At 42.3% G+C, this 21,433-nt stretch overlaps 1 protein-coding gene across 2 annotated transcripts in view; it reads left to right on the top strand.

The window, feature by feature from the left end:
* The first annotated feature begins 5,074 nt into the window (after nt 1–5,074).
* NUP107 (nucleoporin 107) overlaps nt 5,075–21,433 on the top strand; it is an 86,147-nt gene continuing 69,788 nt past the window's right edge. Inside the window, exons 1-4 of one of the 2 annotated variants that reach the window (XM_089652689.1) lie at nt 5,075–5,197; nt 14,143–14,234; nt 17,488–17,559; nt 20,959–21,074. In XM_089652689.1, the coding sequence (XP_089508815.1) occupies nt 5,178–5,197; nt 14,143–14,234; nt 17,488–17,559; nt 20,959–21,074 (300 nt within the window). In that variant the 5' untranslated portion in view covers nt 5,075–5,177. Of the gene's footprint in view, nt 5,198–14,142; nt 14,295–17,487; nt 17,560–20,958; nt 21,075–21,433 lie in introns of both variants that reach the window. The other variant, XM_089652688.1, reaches the window with a different exon arrangement.

Below are 21,433 nucleotides of genomic sequence, written 5' to 3'. Positions count from 1 at the left end.
TGCAGCCAATAGTGCACATCTGTGCTTGCAATCAGTTCTGGCAATCAGTGCCCATCAGTTAATCAGTGCTGCCCATCAGTGCTGCCCATCAGTGCCACCATTGCCGCCTAACAGTGCCCATCAGTGTTGCCTATCAGTGCCCATCAGTGCCACCTAACAGTGCCCATCAGTGCCACCTAACAGTGCTGGCTTCAGTATGTAGGAAGAACCACAAGACCCCTGTAGAAGAGATTAAGGGAGCATGTGGCTAACATTAAAAAAGGAAAAAAAGACCATTGCTTGTCTATACATCTTAGAGATTTCCACAATTGTGATCCGAGATTATTCAGATTTTGCGGTATAGATAAAGTAGAATCGCATTGGAGAGGTGGAAATAAAGTTCAAGCCATCTCCCAAAATGAGACCCTTTGGATTTTCCAATTAGATATTCTCAAACCAAAGGGTCTCAATGTGGATCTTGATTTAAATTGTTTGATTTCTAATTTTTAATTATACTTAACATATCCTAGAATATAGGGCTGAATAAAACAGATTTTGTATAATTTTACATAAAGTTTTTTAAAAATATTTTGTAAAATAATTTTAGGTAAAAGTAACTTCTGCTATTTAAAAATTAAAAAATTTAATATTTTATCAATTTTTTATATTTTATATATTTTATGAGGTATAATAAGACTGATTTTATAGAGTATTTATAGTAAGTATTCGGAAAGATATATGGGGTTATCTCCTCCTTTGCCAGTAGAGGGCGGGGTGGGAGTAATTTCTATTAATTTGTATATTCTTATATATTAGGAATACTCTAATATAGAGTCTATATTGAAGGTTTATGTAATTTGTGTGTAATAATAAGGTTATATATGTAATACATACTGTAGGTAGTGTTAATAGGTAATATTATGATTTTAATAGGTCCCTTTTTATTAAGTGTATATATATTCCTTTATCTATACAGTATTATGTACGTCCCCCACAAGAATTTGTGTATATAGATAATGCATAAGAGTGTCTAGGAATTCTATGTAAAATTGGAGTATTTATGGAGGTTAAGAGGTTATACATGGAGTAATGGCATAGTAAGGAATATAGCATGCGGACTGGTATCGTTTCCATAAAGCAAAATGGCGGCGGAGGACTCGCAATTAACAATCCCGACCGAGATATATTGCGGCCGTCTCTCCAATGGACACACCCCTTATGAAGAAGTCAAGGAAGTGACGAAACGCATCAAGGGACATGACTTTGGACGTTGCCTAAGAAACCGGGAGTAGCGGAGTGGCCATTTTAACTGTGGGAAAAGCGGTTGGTATTCCTGGAAGCTGCTGCAAGGTGGATCATGGGATCTTTTATGTCTGATATGTGGCGTTTTATGTAAGCATTACTAATAAAGCTTGGAGTTATCATATCTTTACATACTACACTATACGAATCTTCTTTTCTCCATGAATGAATATACTGGAGACAAGAGTATTGATAGGAGTATTGGGGGATCAGAAGGTACCCACAAGGTCCTAGCAGATCTGTATCTGTACCCTCCTTTGGATATATATATAAAGGCTGGCTTATTACTCATTTGGGTAAAGGTATGCAATTCAGCCACATTAGATGTGTACACTGAGTGTTCACTGAAGTACTTTATAAATACATAGAGTGGTTCACTATCACGTATTTCACAGGTCACCACGTGTTTGCACGATTTAATGCGTTTTTGCATGAGACCTATAAGGTTTTTTGTATAATTATTTGTGATATTTTGATGAATTTAGGTGAGGATAATGCACTATTGAGTGTTCTTTTATTTTGAGGTATACGGCACATACCGGATTTACATGGCGAGTTTTTGGAAGAAATTATTTATGGACTCTATTTTGTTATTTTTGATTGCTTATATTGGTTATATGGACACTAAGAAGGGCAGCACAGTGGCTACATGGTTAGCACTTCCGCCTGGCAGTACTAGGGTCATTGGTTCGAATCCCAGCCGCTACACCACCTGCCTAGAGTTTGCATGTTCTCCCTGTGCCTGCGTGGGTTTCCTCCAGGTACTCCAGTTTCCTCCCACACTCCAAAGACATGCTGGTAGGTGAATTGTCCAAATTGGCCCTAGTATGTATATGAATGTGAGTTAGGGACCCCTTGAGGGTTAGGGACTGATGTGAATGTACTATATGTAAAGCGCTGCGCAAATAGACAGCGCTATATAAGTACCTGAAATAAATAAATAAGAAGGGTATTTGACTAATTTCCCGGATCGCACCTCGCGCTGTGGCGAGATCTGTCGCAGGCTGTGTCCCTCGGATACAGCCGATGATAGATCTGTGTACCCACCCGTTGCCAGTGCTATGTAACCTGCTATGACCAATCACAGCAGGTCACATGACAATTGTAAACAATGGATGGCTTCCTTTTATGCCATCCATTGTATACAATAGTGTCAATAGCTGTGATTGGTCATAATGATCACATGTAGAGACTGGGCCAAGCAAAGCCCATCTGTGTCATGTGATTAGCCATGGCCAATCACAACAAAAAATCTGAATGAATCGATTTCATTCAGTTAAATGCTTGCTTATAGCAAATAAATTCTTTGCTATAAGCAATCATGTGTAAAAAAGAAAAATACTGATCACTTCCCCAAAGTAGTACAATGTTACTATGGTAACATTATGCTACAGTGTATTAGGGAAAAAAAAACTTAAAAAATTAAAAAAGATTATTAATTTTCTTTGTTGTACTGTCACCAGTCAGTGTCCCTGATCAGCGCCACATCAGTGATATGATGATGCTGTTCTGCACTGGTGACAATGTGTAAAAAAAAAAAAAACATTTGTGAAAAAAATCTTTTTTAATTTCATTTTCCCAAAAAAAAGACAAAAAAATTACAACTTCACAAAATTCGCCATGCCTCTTATTAACACCCTCCCGCCTGGCCTATAGCAGATTGACAGCCGCATGGGACACTCCTCATTGTGACTGGGCGTCTTATGACGTCCTGTCAAAAGGAGCCACTCACGCGGCCGCAGGACCGCATAGCGGGGTGATCTGTCACCGGCTGTGTCCTGTGTCATATCACTACACCGGCCTGTTGCCAATGTCATGTGACCGCTGTGACCAATCACAGCAGATCACATGTCAATTGTATACAATGGATGGCTTTACAAAAGTTTCAGTTTTTTATTGATTATTTAGCAAAAAATAAAAAAATTCAGTGGTGATTAACGACTTGCCTACTGGCCACTTTTAACCCCTTCGTGCCCAGGCCAATTTTCAGCTTTCAGCGCTGTCGCACTTTGAATGACAATTGCTCGGTCATGCAACACTGTACCCATATGAAATTTTTATCATTCTTGTCACACAAATAGAGTTTTCTTTTTCTGGTATTTAATCATCACTGGGGTTTTATTTTTTGCGCCATTAAAAAAAAAAAAGAGCAAAACATTTGAAAAAAAAAAAGGTTTTCTTTGTTTCTATTATAAAATTTTGTAAACAGGTAATTTTTCTCCTTCACTGATGTGCGTTGATGAGGCTGCACTGATAGGCTACACTGATGGGCACTGATAGGCTGCACTGATGGACATTGATGAGGTGGCATGGATAGGCAGCACTGATGGGCACTGATAGGTAACACTGACAGGTGGTACTGAGGAGGCACTGATGCTGCTGCACTGATATGCAGCAATGATGGGCACTGATAGGTGACACTGAAGAGGCACTGACACTGCTGCACTGATATGCAGCACTGATGGACACTGATGAGGTGGCATGGACAGGCAGCACTGATGGGCACTGATAGGTGACACTGATAGGTGGCACTGAGGAGGCACTGATGCTGCTGCACTGATGGGCACTGATAGGCGGCACTGATGGGTGACACTGACAGGCGGCGCTGACAGCACTGAGTGACGGAGATTGCCAGGTGCGTGCCGCTGGGGGCGCGTGGAAGGGCGTGTTCTGGGAGGACATCATATGACGCTCTTCCAGAACTGGACAACCGCGCTGTAGCCGTCATTCAGCTATAGCGCAGTTAGCAAGTGGTTAAGTAAAAATATGTTAAAGCGCCCCATCCCTCCACGCTCGCGTGCAGAAGTGAACGCATACATAAGTCATGTACGCATATGTACATGGTGTTTGCATGTACATATGCATTAGAGCAAGGGCATTCATTCTAGCGCTAGACCTCTTGTGCATCTCTAAACAGGTAACCCGTAAAAAGTTTTAAAGCATTGCCCATGGAGATTCCTAAGTACTATAGTTTGTTGCCAATCCACGAGTGTGCGCAATGTTAAGCGGGACATGTTACGTATCTATTTACTGGTCATAACATCCTCTTTCATACTTTACAAAAAATTGGGGTATATAATGTGTTCTGTTTTGTTTTTTTCATTATGTTTGTTAAAAAAAACAAATTGTGTTTAAAAAAGTGCTGCGCAAATACCATGTTACAAAAAATTGCAACAATTGCCATTTAATTCCCTAAACCAGGGGTAGGCAACCTGTGGCTTGCTAGCTGTTGGGGAACTACATTTCCCATGAGGCATTGTAACATTACAAAACTGACAGTTACAGCTATGACTTTCAAAGGCATGATGTAACTTGTAGTCCTGCAACAGCTGGAGAGCCCCAGGTTGCCTACCCCTGCCCTAGACCAGGGGTGTCAAACTGGTGGCCCTCCAGCTGTTGCGAAACCACAAGTCCCATCATGCCTACGTCTTTGGGAGTCATGCTTTAACCGTCAATCTTGCAATGCCTCATGGGACTTGTAGTTCGGCAACAGCTGGAGGGCCACCAATTTGACACCCATGCTCTAAGGTCTTTTAAAAAAAAATATATAAGGTTTGGTGGTTACAAGTTATGCTCTAGCAAAAAATACTGATTCATAAACTTGTAAACGTGCTGCAAAATGCTGGGTCATCAAGTGGTTTTAACATTATCAAGCTATGTTTTTCTTCACTGACTGTGCTACATGTATTCTGGGCACCTCGGTTGATAACTACGTAAATCAGACGGTACACTGTCAGAGCGGGCTAGAAGCACAAGTGAACTCACGTGATGGTAACATTCCATGAACAAAGATGGCAGAACAGGGAATTCGCCGGAAACGTGCGATAGTTTCCGAGGTCAAGTCTTCTCATTGGCTGTCCATGCGGGAATGTCAGTGGACGTCGGGCGGGAAGTGAATGCTTACCAACATGGAGAGGTGAGCTGAGAGATGATGGTGCTGATTACAGTGTACTCCCAGGGCACGATGTGTTCCTCTGTATGGACACCTTTGTTTACAGACACGTGTTCGTGTACAGAATATCAGTAGATATGTACAGGTGCTCTGTGGAACGTATAGAGAGAATAAATAGGAACCTGTCACAAAATGGCATCCTCAGGCATGTGTTCACTGATTGTGTGCACAGTGGGGGGCGGTGTGCCAATTCCTGTGCGATTCTCTGTGTGCACAGTGGGGGGCGGTGTGCCAATTCCTGTGCGATTCTCTGTGTGTACCAATTCCTGTGCGGTTCTCTGTGTGTACAGTGGGGGCGGTGTACCAACTCCTGTGCGATTCTCTGTGTGCACAGTGGGGGGCGGTGTGCCAATTCCTGTGCCATTCTCTGTGTGCACAGTGGGGGCGGTGTGCCAATTCCTGTGCGATTCTCTGTGTGTACCAATTCCTGTGCGGTTCTCTGTGTGTACCAATTCCTGTGCAATTCTCTGTGTGCACAGTGGGGGGCGGTGTGTCAATTCCTGTGCGATTCTCTGTGTGCACAGTGGGGGGCGGTGTGTCAATTCCTGTGCCATTCTCTGTGTGCAGAGTGGGGGCGGTGTGCCAATTCCTGTGCAATTCTCTGTGTGTACCAATTCCTGTGCAATTCTCTGTGTGTACCAATTCCTGTGCGATTCTCTGTGTGTACAGTGGGGGTGGTGTACCAATTCCTGTGCGATTCTCTGTGTGTACAGTGGGGGCGGTGTACCAATTCCTGTGTGATTCTCTGTGTGTACAGTGGGGGCGGTGTACCAATTCCTGTGTGATTCTCTGTGTGTACAGTGGGGGCGGTGTACCAATTCCTGTGCGATTCTCTGTGTGTACAGTGGGGGCGGTGTACCAATTCCTGTGCGATTCTCTGTGTGTACAGTGGGGGCGGTGTACCAATTCCTGTGCGATTCTCTGTGTGTACAGTGGGGGCGGTGTACCAATTCCTGTGCAATTCTCTGTGTGTACAGTGGGGGCGGTGTACCAATTCCTGTGTAATTCTCTGTGTGTACAGTGGGGGCGGTGTACCAATTCCTGTGTAATTCTCTGTGTGTACAGTGGGGGCGGTGTACCAATTCCTGTGTAATTCTCTGTGTGTACAGTGGGGGCGGTATACCAATTCCTGTGTAATTCTCTGTGTGTACAGTGGGGGCGGTGTACCAATTCCTGTGTAATTCTCTGTGTGTACAGTGGGGGCGGTGTACCAATTCCTGTGTAGTTCTCTGTTTACAACCAAACATGGAGACTTTTCTGTGACAGTGAGGACGTTGCCTACAAGTATGTCCTTGGGCTGCCCATGGCCATACATAGATTGAAATGTGACCAGTTCAGCAGGAACCAGTAGAATTCCAATCCCTGTATAGCAGGTTCACTTCGAGAGAAGTTGATTGTAGTGATTGACTCCTCCAGAACAGGACTGTCAGAATATTTTCACTTGATCAGTGCTTGCAGCCAATCCACTGCAGTGCTGATCAATGTATTCTGGCAGCAGACGATTCCCCCTGCCAGAACACAATAGCTCAGCAAGGAGGATTCCCCCATCCAACTCGAATGTATGGATTGGGGGAGGTTTTTTTTTTTTTTGTTCAGTCAACTGACTGAAAAAAAATAAACGATCAATCTATGGGCAGCTTTACCTATTGGCACAAGGTGACAGTCACCCTATCCCGCCCATTGGTTTATATGACAGGACATCAGTGCCATACCTTGTATTGGGAATGAGATCCCGAACTGCTTGCCATCCAGAGGCCGTATGTAAATGGACTGGATTTCAAGTGGTTAAATCAAGCACAGTTGTGAAGAGCCACCCATTCACTTTTAGTAAAAATCTACTGCGCCATTGCCCATCCATTTGGGGAACCAGGCGCCACGATATGAATGTGTTTTTTTTTTTTTTTTTTTTTCTTTCTTTTTTAATATGGTGGGGGGTTTCGTCAAGTCCTCCATCCCTCTATTCCCTCATAGGTGAAAATGATATGCCCCAGCTTCTTGATACATTGATATTCACATTCCATCAGCTTCCACATGCTGCAACTAGAGGAGGGCAGCTTGGCACATGTTATCAGTGGTCCGGCAGCCTGAACTCAAAAGAGACAGCTGGCTCCCGATGACATCGTAGAAGAAGTTGATGGAATGGAACCTGGTGTGTGACAACCCAGTGGAAGGACAAGCCCAGATTTGCTGGGTGGGAGAGTATGTAAATTCTGGATGGATAAAAATAACTTAAAGTGGTCGTAAAGGCTGAAGGCTTTCTAACTTAATACATTCTATGCATGAAGGTAAAAAACCTGCTGTGTGCAGCAGTTCCCCCACCCCCCTCAGTACTTACCTGAGCCCCGTCGCGATCCAGCGATGTAAACAACAGCTCGGCTGTCCCGGGTCTCTGCCTCCTCATTGGCTGAGACGGCAAGCGGGAGCCATTTGCTCCTGCTGCTGTCAATCACAGCCAGTCAGCCAATGAGGAGAGATAGGGGTTGGGGCCAAGCCACAGCTCCTTGTGTGAATGGATATATGAAGCAGCGGGTGCCCCCATAGCAAGCTGCTTGCTGTGGGGGCACCTGACAGGATGGGGCCAGGAGAGACTGCGGGGGGTCTGAGAAGAGAAGGATCCAGGCTGCTCTGTGCAAAACCACTACACACATCAGGTAAGTATAGACATGTTTGTTATTTTCCAAAAATAAAAAAAATTAACCTTTAGAATCCCTTTAAAAATGCTTAACACAGGGGGAGTGAAATTCCATCCTGGGCTTATGTCTTTAGCTAGATGGAGTGCCAGAGGGCTAGAACCTCTGCCACGTTTTTATTGCAGATTGACTTGCTGTTGGAGAGCTTTCCCCTCTCTTCCTGTGCTGGTAATTATCATTGCTAAATCGGGGAGTGAGGGAATTCTTTACAACAGAGGTACAGACAACAAACAATGGAGGGGTTCTAGCCTTTCCCCAATATACCATTAAAACTAGGGGAGGTGCTCAGGGAAATTCTTCCAGCAGTTTTTCTACTTTGAAGCAGAAAGAAAAAGGGGGTGGGAGAGAGCTCAGCAGTCAGCTTGTCTATTAACCACCTCCCGTCCAGCCGTTGCATATAAATGGCCGGACGGTGGCACTGCATGGTCGGGTGGCCGTTTATAGACGGCCTCCCCACACCCTGCTTGTGCGCGCTCCCTGGGAGCGCGCAGCACCGCAATCCAGTGCCCGCTGTGTCCTCTAGACACAGTGGAACACCGATCGTCGGAGGGGACCTCCGTACGAGGTTCCGAACATATGATCACTGATTGGCCAATCAGTGATCACATGCAGAGTAGTAAGCAAGATGTCACTTGTGACATCATTGCTTACTACTTGTGAAATCTGTGAATGATCACAGAGGTCACATGGTACAAGGCTATTCACAACAGCCTTGTACCATGTGACAAGCTGTGACCAATCGCAGCTCACTCAGTAGTTCTCAATGGCTGCAAGAATGCAGCTAGAGAGAAGGATAAATTATTGCTTTTACAGCCTTTATGGGTGTAAAAGCAATCAGTGTGAATAAAAAAAAAAAAATTCTTTATCACCCCCTACAAGTAGTAAAGTGTCACCATGGTGATGCTGTACTGCTAGGGTGACAGTATGTAAAAAAAAAATAAATAATAATGAATGTAAAAAAAAATGTTTAAAAATTATAATTTTGGTTATAAACTAATTTGGCTTACTTTTTTTTTTTTTTTACTAAAAATATAACGGAATAAATTTTGGCCAAGATTTATGATGAAATACTATTTATTTGCAAAATTTTATAAGAAAAACACTTTTTTTTCAAATTTTTTTGAACTTTTTAATTTACATAGCAAAAAAAATAAAAATCCCAGTGGTGAATAAATACCACCAAAATAAAGCTTTATCTGTCTCAAAAAAATGCTAAAAAATTCATATGGGTACAGTGTTGCATGACCGCGCAATTGTCACTCAAAGTGTGATAGCACTGAAAGCTGAAAATTGGCCTGGACAGGAAGGGGGTAAAATTAGCTGCTGTGTGGAGGGGGGTGTGCCCCTTTCCTCCAATCAGCTCTAACTGCAGCTCCCTGCCCCCTCCTCTGTGTTCTGAGAAATGCAGAAGGATTTTACCTAAAATCAGCACCTTTAACTGCTTTCCAACTGCACTATAGCCGAAAGACGGCTACAGTGTGGTTGTCCAGTTCTGGGAGGGTGTCCATGGACGTCCCCCCCCAGCAGCAATCACCCAGCACTGTTGGTGATCGCTATGTCCTAGGGACACAACTGATCACGTGATAAGGTAAAAGGCCGATCACAGCGGCCTTTTACCACGTGATCAGCTGTATCTAATCACATAGCAGATTACATTGTAAATACAGTTGCCAGTTATCGGTTGCACTTTCCTCATGCTGTGACAGCGTGAGTAAAGTACTGCCGATAATCGGCAAATGTGACGGGAGATCTGCACTAATGGGCACTGATTATTAGTGTTGCCCAGTCAGTGCTATCAGTAAGTGCCGCCTATCAGTGCCCACCAGTCCTGCCTCATCAGCACTACTTATCAGTGCTGTCCCATCAGTGCTGACTTTCAATGCACATCAGTAAAGGAGAAAAATTACCTGTTTACAAAATTTTATAATGGAAACAAAGAAAACCTTTTGTTTTTCCTAATTTTTTTTGAATTTTCATTTACAGTGCAAAAAATAAAACCCCCAGTGGCGATTAAATACCACCAAAAGAAAGCTCTATTTTTCTGAGAAAAACTATACAAATTTCATATGGGTACAATGTTGCATGACCGTGCAATTGTCATTCAAAGTGCAACAGCGCTGAAAGCTGAAAATTGGCCTCGGCAGGAAGGGGGTAAAAGTACCCAGGAGGCAAGTGGTTGTAAACCCTCTCATGAACCCAGTGGAGTAAAAAGCCTCAAATGATACACAGAGGTGAAACAAAGAATATATTGCGCCAATGATACCAACAGTGCATTGTTTACTCTCACTGACACCAGGACTTCTACCCCCAACATGTTTTATAATAGTTATAGTTAGGGATACACCGAAATTTCGGTGGCCAAACTGTTTCAATTGAAAACAACCCTTTCGGCCATTTACCGAAATGAAAAAAAGCACTGATACAGGTGCCCAAAAAACCCCCGCCCCTCGCCGCCGCTCGGTAGTTCCAATCCTTACCGGAGAAACCATCGATCCCAGCGCTGGGCATAGAGATGAGTGAAAGAAAGATGGCCACCACTCATCTCTATGTCCTTGGAGCGCTGGAGCAATGTCGCTTCCCATTCCAGCCATTTTTTTTTATTTGAAGCACTAGAGCAATGCTTTTTTTTTTGCCAATGCTTTACATTGCAGAGGAGAGATGTGGGTTCCTATTGACCCCATATCTCTCCATAAAGAAGACCTGTCACTAATTATTTCTATCACAAGGGATGAATGCATTTCTTGTGATTAAGAATAAAAGCGATTACAAATTTTTGTAAAGGGACAGTGCAAAAAAAAAGAAACATTAAGTAAATTAAAAAAAAAAAAAAAAAAAGTTTAAAGTGCCCCCATCCCCCTGTGCTCGCACGTAGTGGTGAACGAATACGTAGGCCACGCCCACATATGTAAATGGTTTCAAACCACACACGTGAGGTATCACCATGAGCGTTAGAGCAAGAGCAATAAATCTCGCACTAGACCTCCTCTGTAACTTTACACTGCTAACCTAAGGAAATTTTTTAAACATCACAAATGGAGATTTTTAAGTACCGCAGTTTCCCATCATTCCAAGCGCGTGCGCAATTTTAAAGCGTGACATGTTGGGTATCTATTTACTCGCCGTAACATCCTCTTTCATATTTTACAAAAAAAAAATTGGGGTATATAGCTTTTTTTAATCAATGTATTTTTTTTTAAATATATATATTCATTTTTAAAAACTGCGCACTTCGGTTTTCGGCCAAGTGCATTTTGAATATTTGGTTTCGGCACCAGAATTTTCATTTCGGTGCACCACTAGTTATAGTTAGGCTTTGCTCTCACATTAAAGACATGACGATGGCCTTACTGACTGGTTGATAGACTCTGAAGATCGACTTTTATAGACATGATTTAAGCATAGCTGCAGTTGGCCATATGGGCTCTTTCATATAGGCGTTGAAAATTGGAGGCTGAGTCTTGTTTTTAACACTTCCCAAAGGCCTATCAATGCCACTCAAAGTTGGTAAAATTGGGAGCAGTTGGAGACGTTCACACTGCAGCGTCAGCACTGTCTTGCTTTTCAGTGAGGCAAAAATAATGCTGCCTGCAGTGTTTGGCTAGTTTTAATGCTTTGCAACTGCCTCCATTTACTTCTATTGAAACACAACACAAGCGCACTGTAATCGTGCCTAAGGCATTTATGGTGTGGTTCTATTGTTGTTTTTGGGCAATACATCTCTTTCCCATACAAGATTGATGTCCCTTATTGATACATTTGGATCCTTTTCCAGTTTTAAGATTAATTGGGATAAATCCACCCTGTTACCCTTAGATCCGATTCCAACTTCCCTACCACAGGTTGCGTCCCAGATTCAGGTGGTAAACTCCTTCCATTACTTGGGAATTCATGTGCATCCTACTCTGTCTAAATATGTCCAGCTTAACCTCCATCGTCTCCTCAAGTTTAGGCAGAAAACAGTCAGTTGGAACAAACTTACCGCTTTCGGTGGTTGGTAGGTGTAACCTAATAAAAATGATTTGGGCCCGTCAGTTGCTATATGTCTTGCATAATGCGCCACATTGGATTCCTATGTATGTTTGTTTTTAAGCAGTTTGATACTGTGTGTCGCTCTTTGATTTGGAAAAAGCACTCATCTCGTATAAAATTGGAAACTTTGCGGGAATATAGAGAGGCTAGGGGATTGGCGGTGCCTAATCCATTTTATTATTCTATGGCTGCGCAACTTCAACATCTTACTGCCTGGCAGGATGGTGATCATGTTGACACCATTAAGCCGCTCCTAGTGGGTGTTTTATCCAATGATAATTTGATAGAATGTCTGGAAGCGGGTGAGTTTAGAACTATGTCCCAATACCCTCCTTAGCATTGATTGATAGAATTTGGTTTAAAGCTAAACGTCTTTTCCATTATTCAGGTTATACTTCATTCATTTGTAACTTCTATAATACTAACTACTCTGAGTTGCAGAAGTTGCAGGGTTGTGCTGGTTGGATGATGTTGGGAATTAGATATATACCACAACTGTATCATGGTCAGTTGTTGAAAGATTTTCGTACCTTGCAGCTCGAATATGACTTGCCTAAATAGTTTTTTTATTTTTTTTTCTTTTCAGTACCTGCAGCTTAGACATGCTATTTCTGCACAATCTAAAACCTCTTCATAGTCATTTACTGAACCGGCAGTACTTAATCAAACTATATCCTCGACCACAAGAAAGGGTCAAATATCTTCAATGTACCAATCCCTTATGCACAGTGTTTCTAAGGCAATGTCCCTCAATGTTAGAGCACAGTGGTCGGTTGATTTAGATACTATCTCAGACGAGGAATGGTCCACCATATTAGAAAATGTAATCAAAGTCTTTGTCTTCATCCCAGAAGCTTACCCAACTTTTTATCATCCACCGTACTTACCGCACTCCTCAGCGGTTGTATGATTGGAGTAGGAGGGACTCTCCTCTCTGTCCTAGGTGTGAAATTAATAATGGCACCCTTATTCATATGTTATGCAAATGCCCCAAATTGGTAAGATATTGGTCTCATATTATAACATTGATCAACAAGACCTGGAGTCTTAATTTACCATTAGATCCCAAGATCTGCCTATTGGGAGCTATAAATGAGGAGTTATACACTACACATGTCTATATAGCCATCCTCCACGTGCTGTTTGTTGCTCAGAAGCTAATAGCTCAGAAATGGTTGTCTCCCACCCCTCCTTCCCATATCCAATGGATTAAAGCTGTTAATGATACCCTAATTAGAGAGAAATTAGTTTATCAACATAGAGGATGTGCCCGGAAATGTACGACCATATACGATGCCTGGTTGGGTACACTGGGATTAGCACCAACCCTATTAGTTAAGGATAGACTGTTAAGTGGCCGAGTCTCTTCAGGTCTGCTTTGACATAAGTAGTGTACCATCAGCTCCTGGATAGGTATTAGGGACAAATAAATATGTGCTAAAAATTTGCTTTTGGCAAGGACTAAATTTCTATTTACTGCATTACATATGGATAGGCTGAGGCAGCTTGACTTTTTGATTTTTTTGAGTTTAGTATGGTTGAAGATCATTTTGTATTTTGTGCTTATTCTTCTTGCCTTTTTGTTTGTTTTGAAGCTTAAAAAAAAAAAAGTGAAGAAGCATTGTATGGAAAATGTTGTGGTTTGAGATCTGTACTTATATCTCTTGTATACATAGATATGTACCCCTTTTGTATTGCAATGCTGTAAACTATTGTTACCAGTACTACACCCTCTTGGAGATTGGGGTTATATGATTGTATGTGTACATGGATCCAAACTTCAATAAAAAAAAGATCTGATTTTTTTTTTTTTTTTTTTTTTTTTTTTTTTTTAAAGGTGTGATTGCAAAGTGTTAGAAGTGATCAATTCCCATTTTAGCCTTGTACATAGCAAAAACACATCTCACAGGGTGAATAAGGAGTGTTGACTGACACAATCTGAATGCCTGTACAACAGATCCAAAATGGTCATTAACACTAACACTATAGTTGCATTTATGCTTTAAGGCTGCTTTAGAATTCAACGCTTGTCTGAAAAAGCCCCATCTCTGGATCTACTGTTCATTTTGACACATGATTTTCACTCACATTAACTGCTCGTGTATTTTTTCCAATCCTTATACATGATTAATATTTGGCAGTTTCATTGAAGCATAACTTTTCTGTTTTTTTTCCTTTTTCTTTTTATAGGAGGTCACATGTGGATATGTCTTCACCTGTAATTCGGGAGGCAGAGATCTCCAGAACAGCCCGGCGACAAAGTTCCCATCAGAGAGCAACCAGTATCCTTTATTCTGTCTGTTTTCTCAACTCTCTTCCCCTTCCCTTAATCAGAGATCCCAGTATCCTTTTATTCTTGAAGATGCTTAGGAAATATGTGCTCTGCCTGTGCTGACCTTTCTCTAAAAATGCTAGCTCTGTGACTTTACATATTTGCTAAGTCACTAGCCCAAAAAACCTATACAGCAAGTAAGGGCCAAAACTCTTGATATGCATGCTTGTTCAGGGTCACTTACAAAGTATTGAAGCCAGAGAATCTGCATGACAGTCAACTAGCATATCCAGAAGGAAAGACAAACAATCGCAGCCAATGTATTTTTCCCATGACAGGTTTACTTTATTCAGTGTATGTCTGTGGACCAGGGGTGGACTGACCATTCGTGAACTCGGGCACTGCCCGAGGTCAGTAGGGGGCCCCATGAGATGCCCCTGGTACCTTTCATAGGCTTTTTTGGGTGTGGTTTAAATGTGGGCGAGGACACAGGGGCCCCATGATCCCCTATTGCCCGGGGGCCCCATGAGTTGTCAGTCCCCCCTGCTGTGGATTGTCTGCGAGATAGTTTAGCAACAATGGAAACATTAACAATATGTTTGCTAAATTGATATAAGGACAGGCCTTGCTTAGTTATACTAGCTGAGGTAAAACAAGTATTGAAAGGAAAAGTAAATGAGCTTAAAAAAAAATTTCATTTATTTGCCTGTAGTTGCCATTGATCAAGGAAGCATCCAAGGCAGTTGTAAAAATGTTGCAAATTTTCCATATACATACACAATAAAGTATTCCAGGAGAAGCAGAGTCTGTTTGTGTTTTTCCACAAATTATGTCTGTAGAAAAACTTGTCTGGATGCCTTTCATGTGAGAGAAAAAAATGAAGTAATATGATGTGAGGCCTGGGAAGCAATGGCATTGTACAGACTTTTGGTCCTCTATATATGTGTATAATCAAGTCAGCAGGGCATTATTATTATTATACAGTATTTATAAAGCGCCAACAGTTCGCTCAGCGCTGTACATTACAATGGGAGACAATACATGCGACAGTACAATAACCATACAATGCGATACACGAGGGGTTCGAGGGCCCTGCTCCTTGGAGCTTACAATCTAGGAGGGAGGGGATAGTGGTACGGGAGGAAAAGCTGTGGGGGATGGAGTGGTAGGAAGAGTGGAGGAGGTCGGCAGTTAGCAGGGGGTGGGGTAGGCTTCCCTGAAGAGGTGGGTTTTCAGGGTGCGCCTAAAGGAGAGGAGAGTAGGTGATAGTCTGATGGATTGGGGTAGGGTGTTCCAGAGGATGACGTCCTGGAGGCGGGCATGGGAGGAGGAGACCAGGGAACTAGAGGGAAGGAGGTCTTGTGAGGAGCGGAGAGTGCGTTTTGGGTGGTATTTTGGTATTAGGTCGGTGATGTAGTTTGGGGTAGTATGATGGACAGCTTTGTACGTCAGTGTTAGGATTTTGAATTTGATCCGTTGGGCAATCGGAATCCAGTGGAGGGATTGGCAGAGGGGGGTGGCGGAAACGGAGCGGTTGGTAAGGTGGATGAGTCAGGCTGCCGTATTCAGGATCGACTGAAGCGGGGATAGCCTGTGGCAAGGCAGGCCAGTGAGGAGGGAGTTGCAGTAATCGAATCGTGATATGATGAGGGAGTGGATGACCTGTTTAGTGGTTTCTGGGGTTAGGAATGGACGTATTTTGGCGATGTTGCGGAGGTGGAGTCTGCATGAGTTTGTTAGTGATTGGACTTGGGGCTGGAAGGATGGATTGGAGTCAAGAATGACACCAAGTACTCTGGCCTGCGGGGCGGGCCTGATGGTGGCATTGTTGGACGTGACGGAGAAGTCAGTAGGGGGTGGTGTGCAGGCTGGGGGGAAGTCTAGCAGCTCAGTTTTGGAGAGGTTCAGTTTAAGGAAGTGGAGCGACATCCAATCTGATATGTCGCTCAGTAGGTGTGTGATTCGGGTGGAGACTGAGGGGGTGAGGCGAGGGGTCGAGAGATAGATTTGTGTATCGTCGGCATAGAGGAGGTAGTTGAAGCCGTGAGAGTGTATGAGTTGGCCAAGGGAGCAGGTGTAGATGGAGAAGAGAAGGGGCCCGAGGACAGAGCCTTGAGGGACCCCAAAAGAGGGGGAGTGAGGGGGAGGTGGTAGCGTTATAGGCATAGAGTGGGTTCACCCAGTCAGGTGCCGTTTAACTGCTTTCCAACTGCCCTATAGCAGATATACTGCTACAGGGCAGCAGGGGTGCGCAAAATCACGTGTATATATATGTGATTTTGTATTACTGTGAAGGGAGTGCGCACCCTACCCTTGCTGCCATTTGGTCAATCACCGGGTCCCGGCCGGTGAATCCCTGCCGGTGCCCGGTGATTACCGAGCATCTCCGACGGGGGGAGGACTGCTTTGTTTACTAACAGTCCTCCTCCCTGTCCGCTCGGGCATACAGCTCTGGATGGCTGTGCGCAGCACAGCCATCAAGAGTAGTGTACTTACAGTGAAGCACCAACACACTGCCCCCCAAGTAAAACACTCCCAGCACACAGTTAACCCTTTGATCGCCCCCTCATGTTAACCCCTTTCTGCCCAGTGCCATTAGTAGTGTCAGTGCTTTTTTTTTTTTTTTTTTTTTTTTTTTTTAGAGCACTGATCCCTGTATTGGTGACATTGGGGATGCCAGTGACACCAAGTCAGTCCCCCCCCCCCCAGTGTCAGAATGCCCGCCGCAGTCCCGCTGTAAGTCTCTGATCGCTGCCCTTACTAGTAAAAAAAAAAACATTATTCCCGTATATATACCGCCATTGTAAACGCTATAACTTTCACGTAAACCAATTAATTTACACGTATTAGATTTTTTTTTTAGCAAAGACATGTAGCCGAATACATTTTGGTGTAAATTTATGACGAAATTTGATTTTTTTTAAAAATATTTACTGGACATGTTTAATAGCAAAAAGTAAAAAATATTGTTTTTATTTCTCAAAATTGTCAGTCTTTTTTTTTTTTTTTTATTATAGCGCAAAAAATAAAAACCGTACAAGTGATCAAATACCACCAAAAGAAAGCTCAATTTGTGGAGAAAAAAAAGGACGTAAATTTCATTTGGGTGCAGCATTGCATGACCGCGCAATTGTCAGTTAAAGTAACGCAGCGCCTTAATGCAAAAAATGGCCTGGTCAGGAAGGGGGGTAAATCCTCAGGAGGGCAAGTGGTTAAAGAATAACATTTTTGGATATTGGGTTTTTTCCTTAGTGTAAACACAGCAGGTGACAACTGGACTGGTTCCAATCCAAAGACTGTTCCTAGGACTCCTGGATCCCTCTTGCGGCATCAGAGTAAGATTCATCACAGTAGCCTTTAAGTATAATAATGCAAACACTCTGTCCTTTTTTTTTTTTTTTTTTTTTTTCTGCCTTAAGGCCCATGACACACTTGCAATTTTTAGTAGCTACAGAATCTATTTTAGCATTTTTGTTGCAAGTTTCAAATGCATTACAGCCAGTGAAATGTCAGTGTCTCAGAAATTCCAAGTGATTTGTAGTGCAGCCACTAAAGGTTTTTTTTTTTTTTTTTTTTTTTTTTTTTTTTTTTTTTGCAGAGCTGGCTCCAAAATTGCCAGCCTAAGCTACTAACTGTATCCAATGAATTTGATAATGGTCATAGCATACTAGTGATTTGCAGTTACCTAGAGCAGCATTGTAATCAGTAGCAGCATTAGGGCATGTGTTGACCTGCTTTTGGCGGTCAGCAATATAAACCACTAGGGATTTACTCATTCCTTTTACTTGTTTATATGAAGGTTAGCTTTACATTTTCATTCCTTTTATAGGTTTGTTCTTTAACTTTTTCATCTCTTACAATGCGTATTAAAAAAAGGGGATATGCTTTTGAAACTGTTGCAGGCTGAGAAGCAGTCAGTTTTTTATGTCACTCTTCCAAAGGGTGTGTTATTTTAGGATATGCTTGTGCACTTTTTGCTATGTTGGGTGAATAATTAGAAAAACATGTTTTTACTATAATGCAGTATCTACAAAAATAATAACATGCTGTTAATTCATTAAAAAGGAATGCAGAGTTTTTTAGCATCAGTGTATTCTTTATAGTTTTCAGATAGCTGTTCTGACGTTTTTTCTGCTTTAAATTTTGGGTAGAAAAAAAAGCAAAGGCTAGATTTGAGAGATCTTCAGAGCAGAACACGACAACATGCTGAACATTTGTTCTTACGGCATAGATGTTTTACCTAATTGTCTTCCAGTACAGCTACCTGAAATGACTAGCTGTCTTCAATAGGAAACACAAACCAAATAGAGTTAAAAAGCTTCTCCAACCCCCTTGTCCTCAGTGCCATTTGTTATTCTGACAATCCAAGAGCACACCTTGTAGCGTTTTTGTTTTGTTGTTTCTCTGGGTCTAGTGCTTGAGGTCATCGCTCTTCCTCAGTGTAGTTTGGTTCCGGTCTCTAAGCTGTGTCATTCCCTCTTTTTCTGAAGGTTTTCCTTTTATCCAAGCTAGACCTTGGCACAGTGAAGTGTTGGGGTCAACTCCGGCGGCCTTGTTGGCTGTGCCCCACATGTTCCTCTAGCCTATGATCTGTGGCCAGAGTAACAAGGAAGTGCATTTTACCTGCCTTTGGAGTAGTTTGGAGCTTTCTGATTGGTGGTCCAGTAAGTTGGGCAAATCAATTTTGGCTTGTGCTTAGTTTAAGCATGCATATCTCTTCTTTTTTAGACTAAGCTGGGCATTAAAGCTGGTAAGCCTAAGAAAGTGTGGAACGTATAGTTCCAAGCTCTCATGCTAGTATAGTTATGGTTTTATGTGAAGAACATACTGTATCATGTTCTCAGCAAGATCAGAGGCCCTGGCCTGCCCTGGGCCTCCCCCACCCCTGGCGGCAGCACCCAGGTCTTGCCCCCCTTTTTTTCACTTGTGAACCCAGCACTGCCTCTCAGATGAAAGGCCTTTTTAAATTCAGACTCGAATTGCATAGCTTCATTTGTGTGCTCACATTTGAAGGAGGGACAGGTCATTCTGCAAGTTCTAGAGGACCAGCTATTTCAGGGATTTTACTCCCTTGTTCTCATCCAAAACCCATCTGAGAAATTTTATAGGTATTTTGAAAAAATGGAACAAGTTCTTCCTGTCCAGGATACTTCACATGGAAAGCATTTGTTCAGTGAGATATCTTCTGTTTCATGGGGCCTTCATGGACTGTTTGCAGGACACCTACCTGCATGTACCAATTCATCTATTTTCATCATTCACTGTTTTCATAGGTTTGCAGTTCATACATAAAAGGGCATGTGACACTGGTAGTTTAAGATTCTTCCCTTCAATCTTTTGGTGGCTCAGCTGTGTTTTTTTTTTTGTTTTTGTTTTTTATTCCTTTAGAATATATCAATTGGCCTGTATTTAGACAAGTTTATTGTATTCTTCCAAGACAGGGAAAAGTAAAGTTCTGATCTCTGCCTAGTTCTCCAAAATTTTCAGAGATTTGAATGCAAGGTCAAAGTGGAGAACTCAGCCTGAGGCTGTTTGTAATTTGTTTTAGGTTACAGGCACCATGATATAAGGTGCAATTTCAGTGGTAGTGTGATCCAGCTCCATTCCAGAAGGCCACAAAGTTGTTGTTTTTTTTTTTTTCTAGTGGATTTATTTTTCATCTATATTCCAAGTACAGAGAATTTCTTACTATAGGAAAGGCATTATTTAGGAAGAATGTAGCAGTTGTCTCTCAAGCAATGATACAACACAAGCATATAACAAGATAGGGAAACAAAGAAACAGTGCCTCTAAGTGTTTACTGCGAAGATAATTTAATAGGAAGATAAGTAGTAACTCACATCTTAGAATTTAAAAGCATTCTCATTGATAAGAGGGTGAGACGTCTATAGCCAGATGTTGGGTGACTGATCCAGAGAGGAGATCAAATTGGGTCCCCCAGCAGATGAAAGAGCGCACTGGACTCCGCTCGTCCCGCGCATGCTCAGAAACGCGTCACACTTTGATCCTGGACATCTTGGAGACTGCCAGGCTTCACCATCCATGCTTTACATGCACAGCACCATCTGCTGGTGGACACCTTGGAGATTCCACCAGGCTTTGCCATCCATGTTGCACATGCACAGCACCATCTGCTGGCAGACCTAATTTGATCTCCCCTCTGGATCAGTCACACATCTGGCTATAGACGTCTCACCCTCTTACCAATGAGCCTGCTTTTAAATTCTAAGATGTGAGTTACTACTTATCTTCCTATTAAATATCTTCGTAGTATACACTTTTGTATTAAACCTGATTAAGCAACCTTCCGGTGACTCTGGATTTTCTGACAGACTACTTCAGCAGAGGGAAGGTAGAGCACAGAGATTAGGAATCAAGCCCAGTGATCACTGACAGGCTGGGAATGTTGGACAATGATCTCTTTGTTTCCAGTAGAAACCAAATGTTGGAGAATTACTTCTTCCTAGAGAATATGCAACCTCCATGAAGGCATTCAATCTTATGTGTATGAGATCCTTCTCTCTGCAGTTCTTTTCTTTAGTTTATCCTCTGATTCTTTAAGTTAAGTGCAGTGGCTGTCAGAATAAATGACTGTAAATGCAGCTTTTTTTCTACTTTTCTGTTTCCTTCCCCGTAATCAGGTAATTAAATCCTCTTATTAGGACTTGATATAAACACTATATATTTTTCTTTCTGAATTTTTAATATGTTAATGGTTCCCTTTTTTTATTCAGTGACTCCACAGCCATGGAATTCATCAAAACCACCAGACATTTCTGCAATTATGGGGTCAGCAGGGCGATCACCTCGATTGATACAGACACCAAGCCGTTTGCGGGACATTTCCATGGTGGGTGGACTATCCTTATTTTAGCATATTAAACGTCATGTTCGTTTGCCCTCCCTCTTCCATTTCAGTCATTGCATTGATACTTGCTAAGTATAACCCCAGTTCTAAATTTGCCAATCATTGCATTCTTTTTTTTTTTATGTAGATTTTACACAGCTTCCCAACTTTTTGGGAATTGGGGTTGTGAACATTTATTTTATGTGGTAACATTATGCTTTTGCAGCAACTTACTCTTAGTGAATTAAAATCCAACTCCAGGCCAAAAAAAAATTTCCCAAGCAGTGGGGCTGGACCTGCGCTGCATGGGTTAACTGCTCACTTTGTTCAGGGGTGAACAGAAAGCTTCTTCTGACTTCACT

The sequence above is a fragment of the Staurois parvus genome, unplaced genomic scaffold (genome assembly GCF_062004578.1).
Source record: "Staurois parvus isolate SC_StPar_1 unplaced genomic scaffold, SC_StPar_1.0 ptg000025l, whole genome shotgun sequence".
Taxonomy (NCBI): Eukaryota; Metazoa; Chordata; class Amphibia; order Anura; family Ranidae; genus Staurois; species Staurois parvus.
The sequence above is the reverse complement of the archived record's forward strand: the minus strand, read 5'-3'. Positions and strand labels throughout refer to the sequence as shown.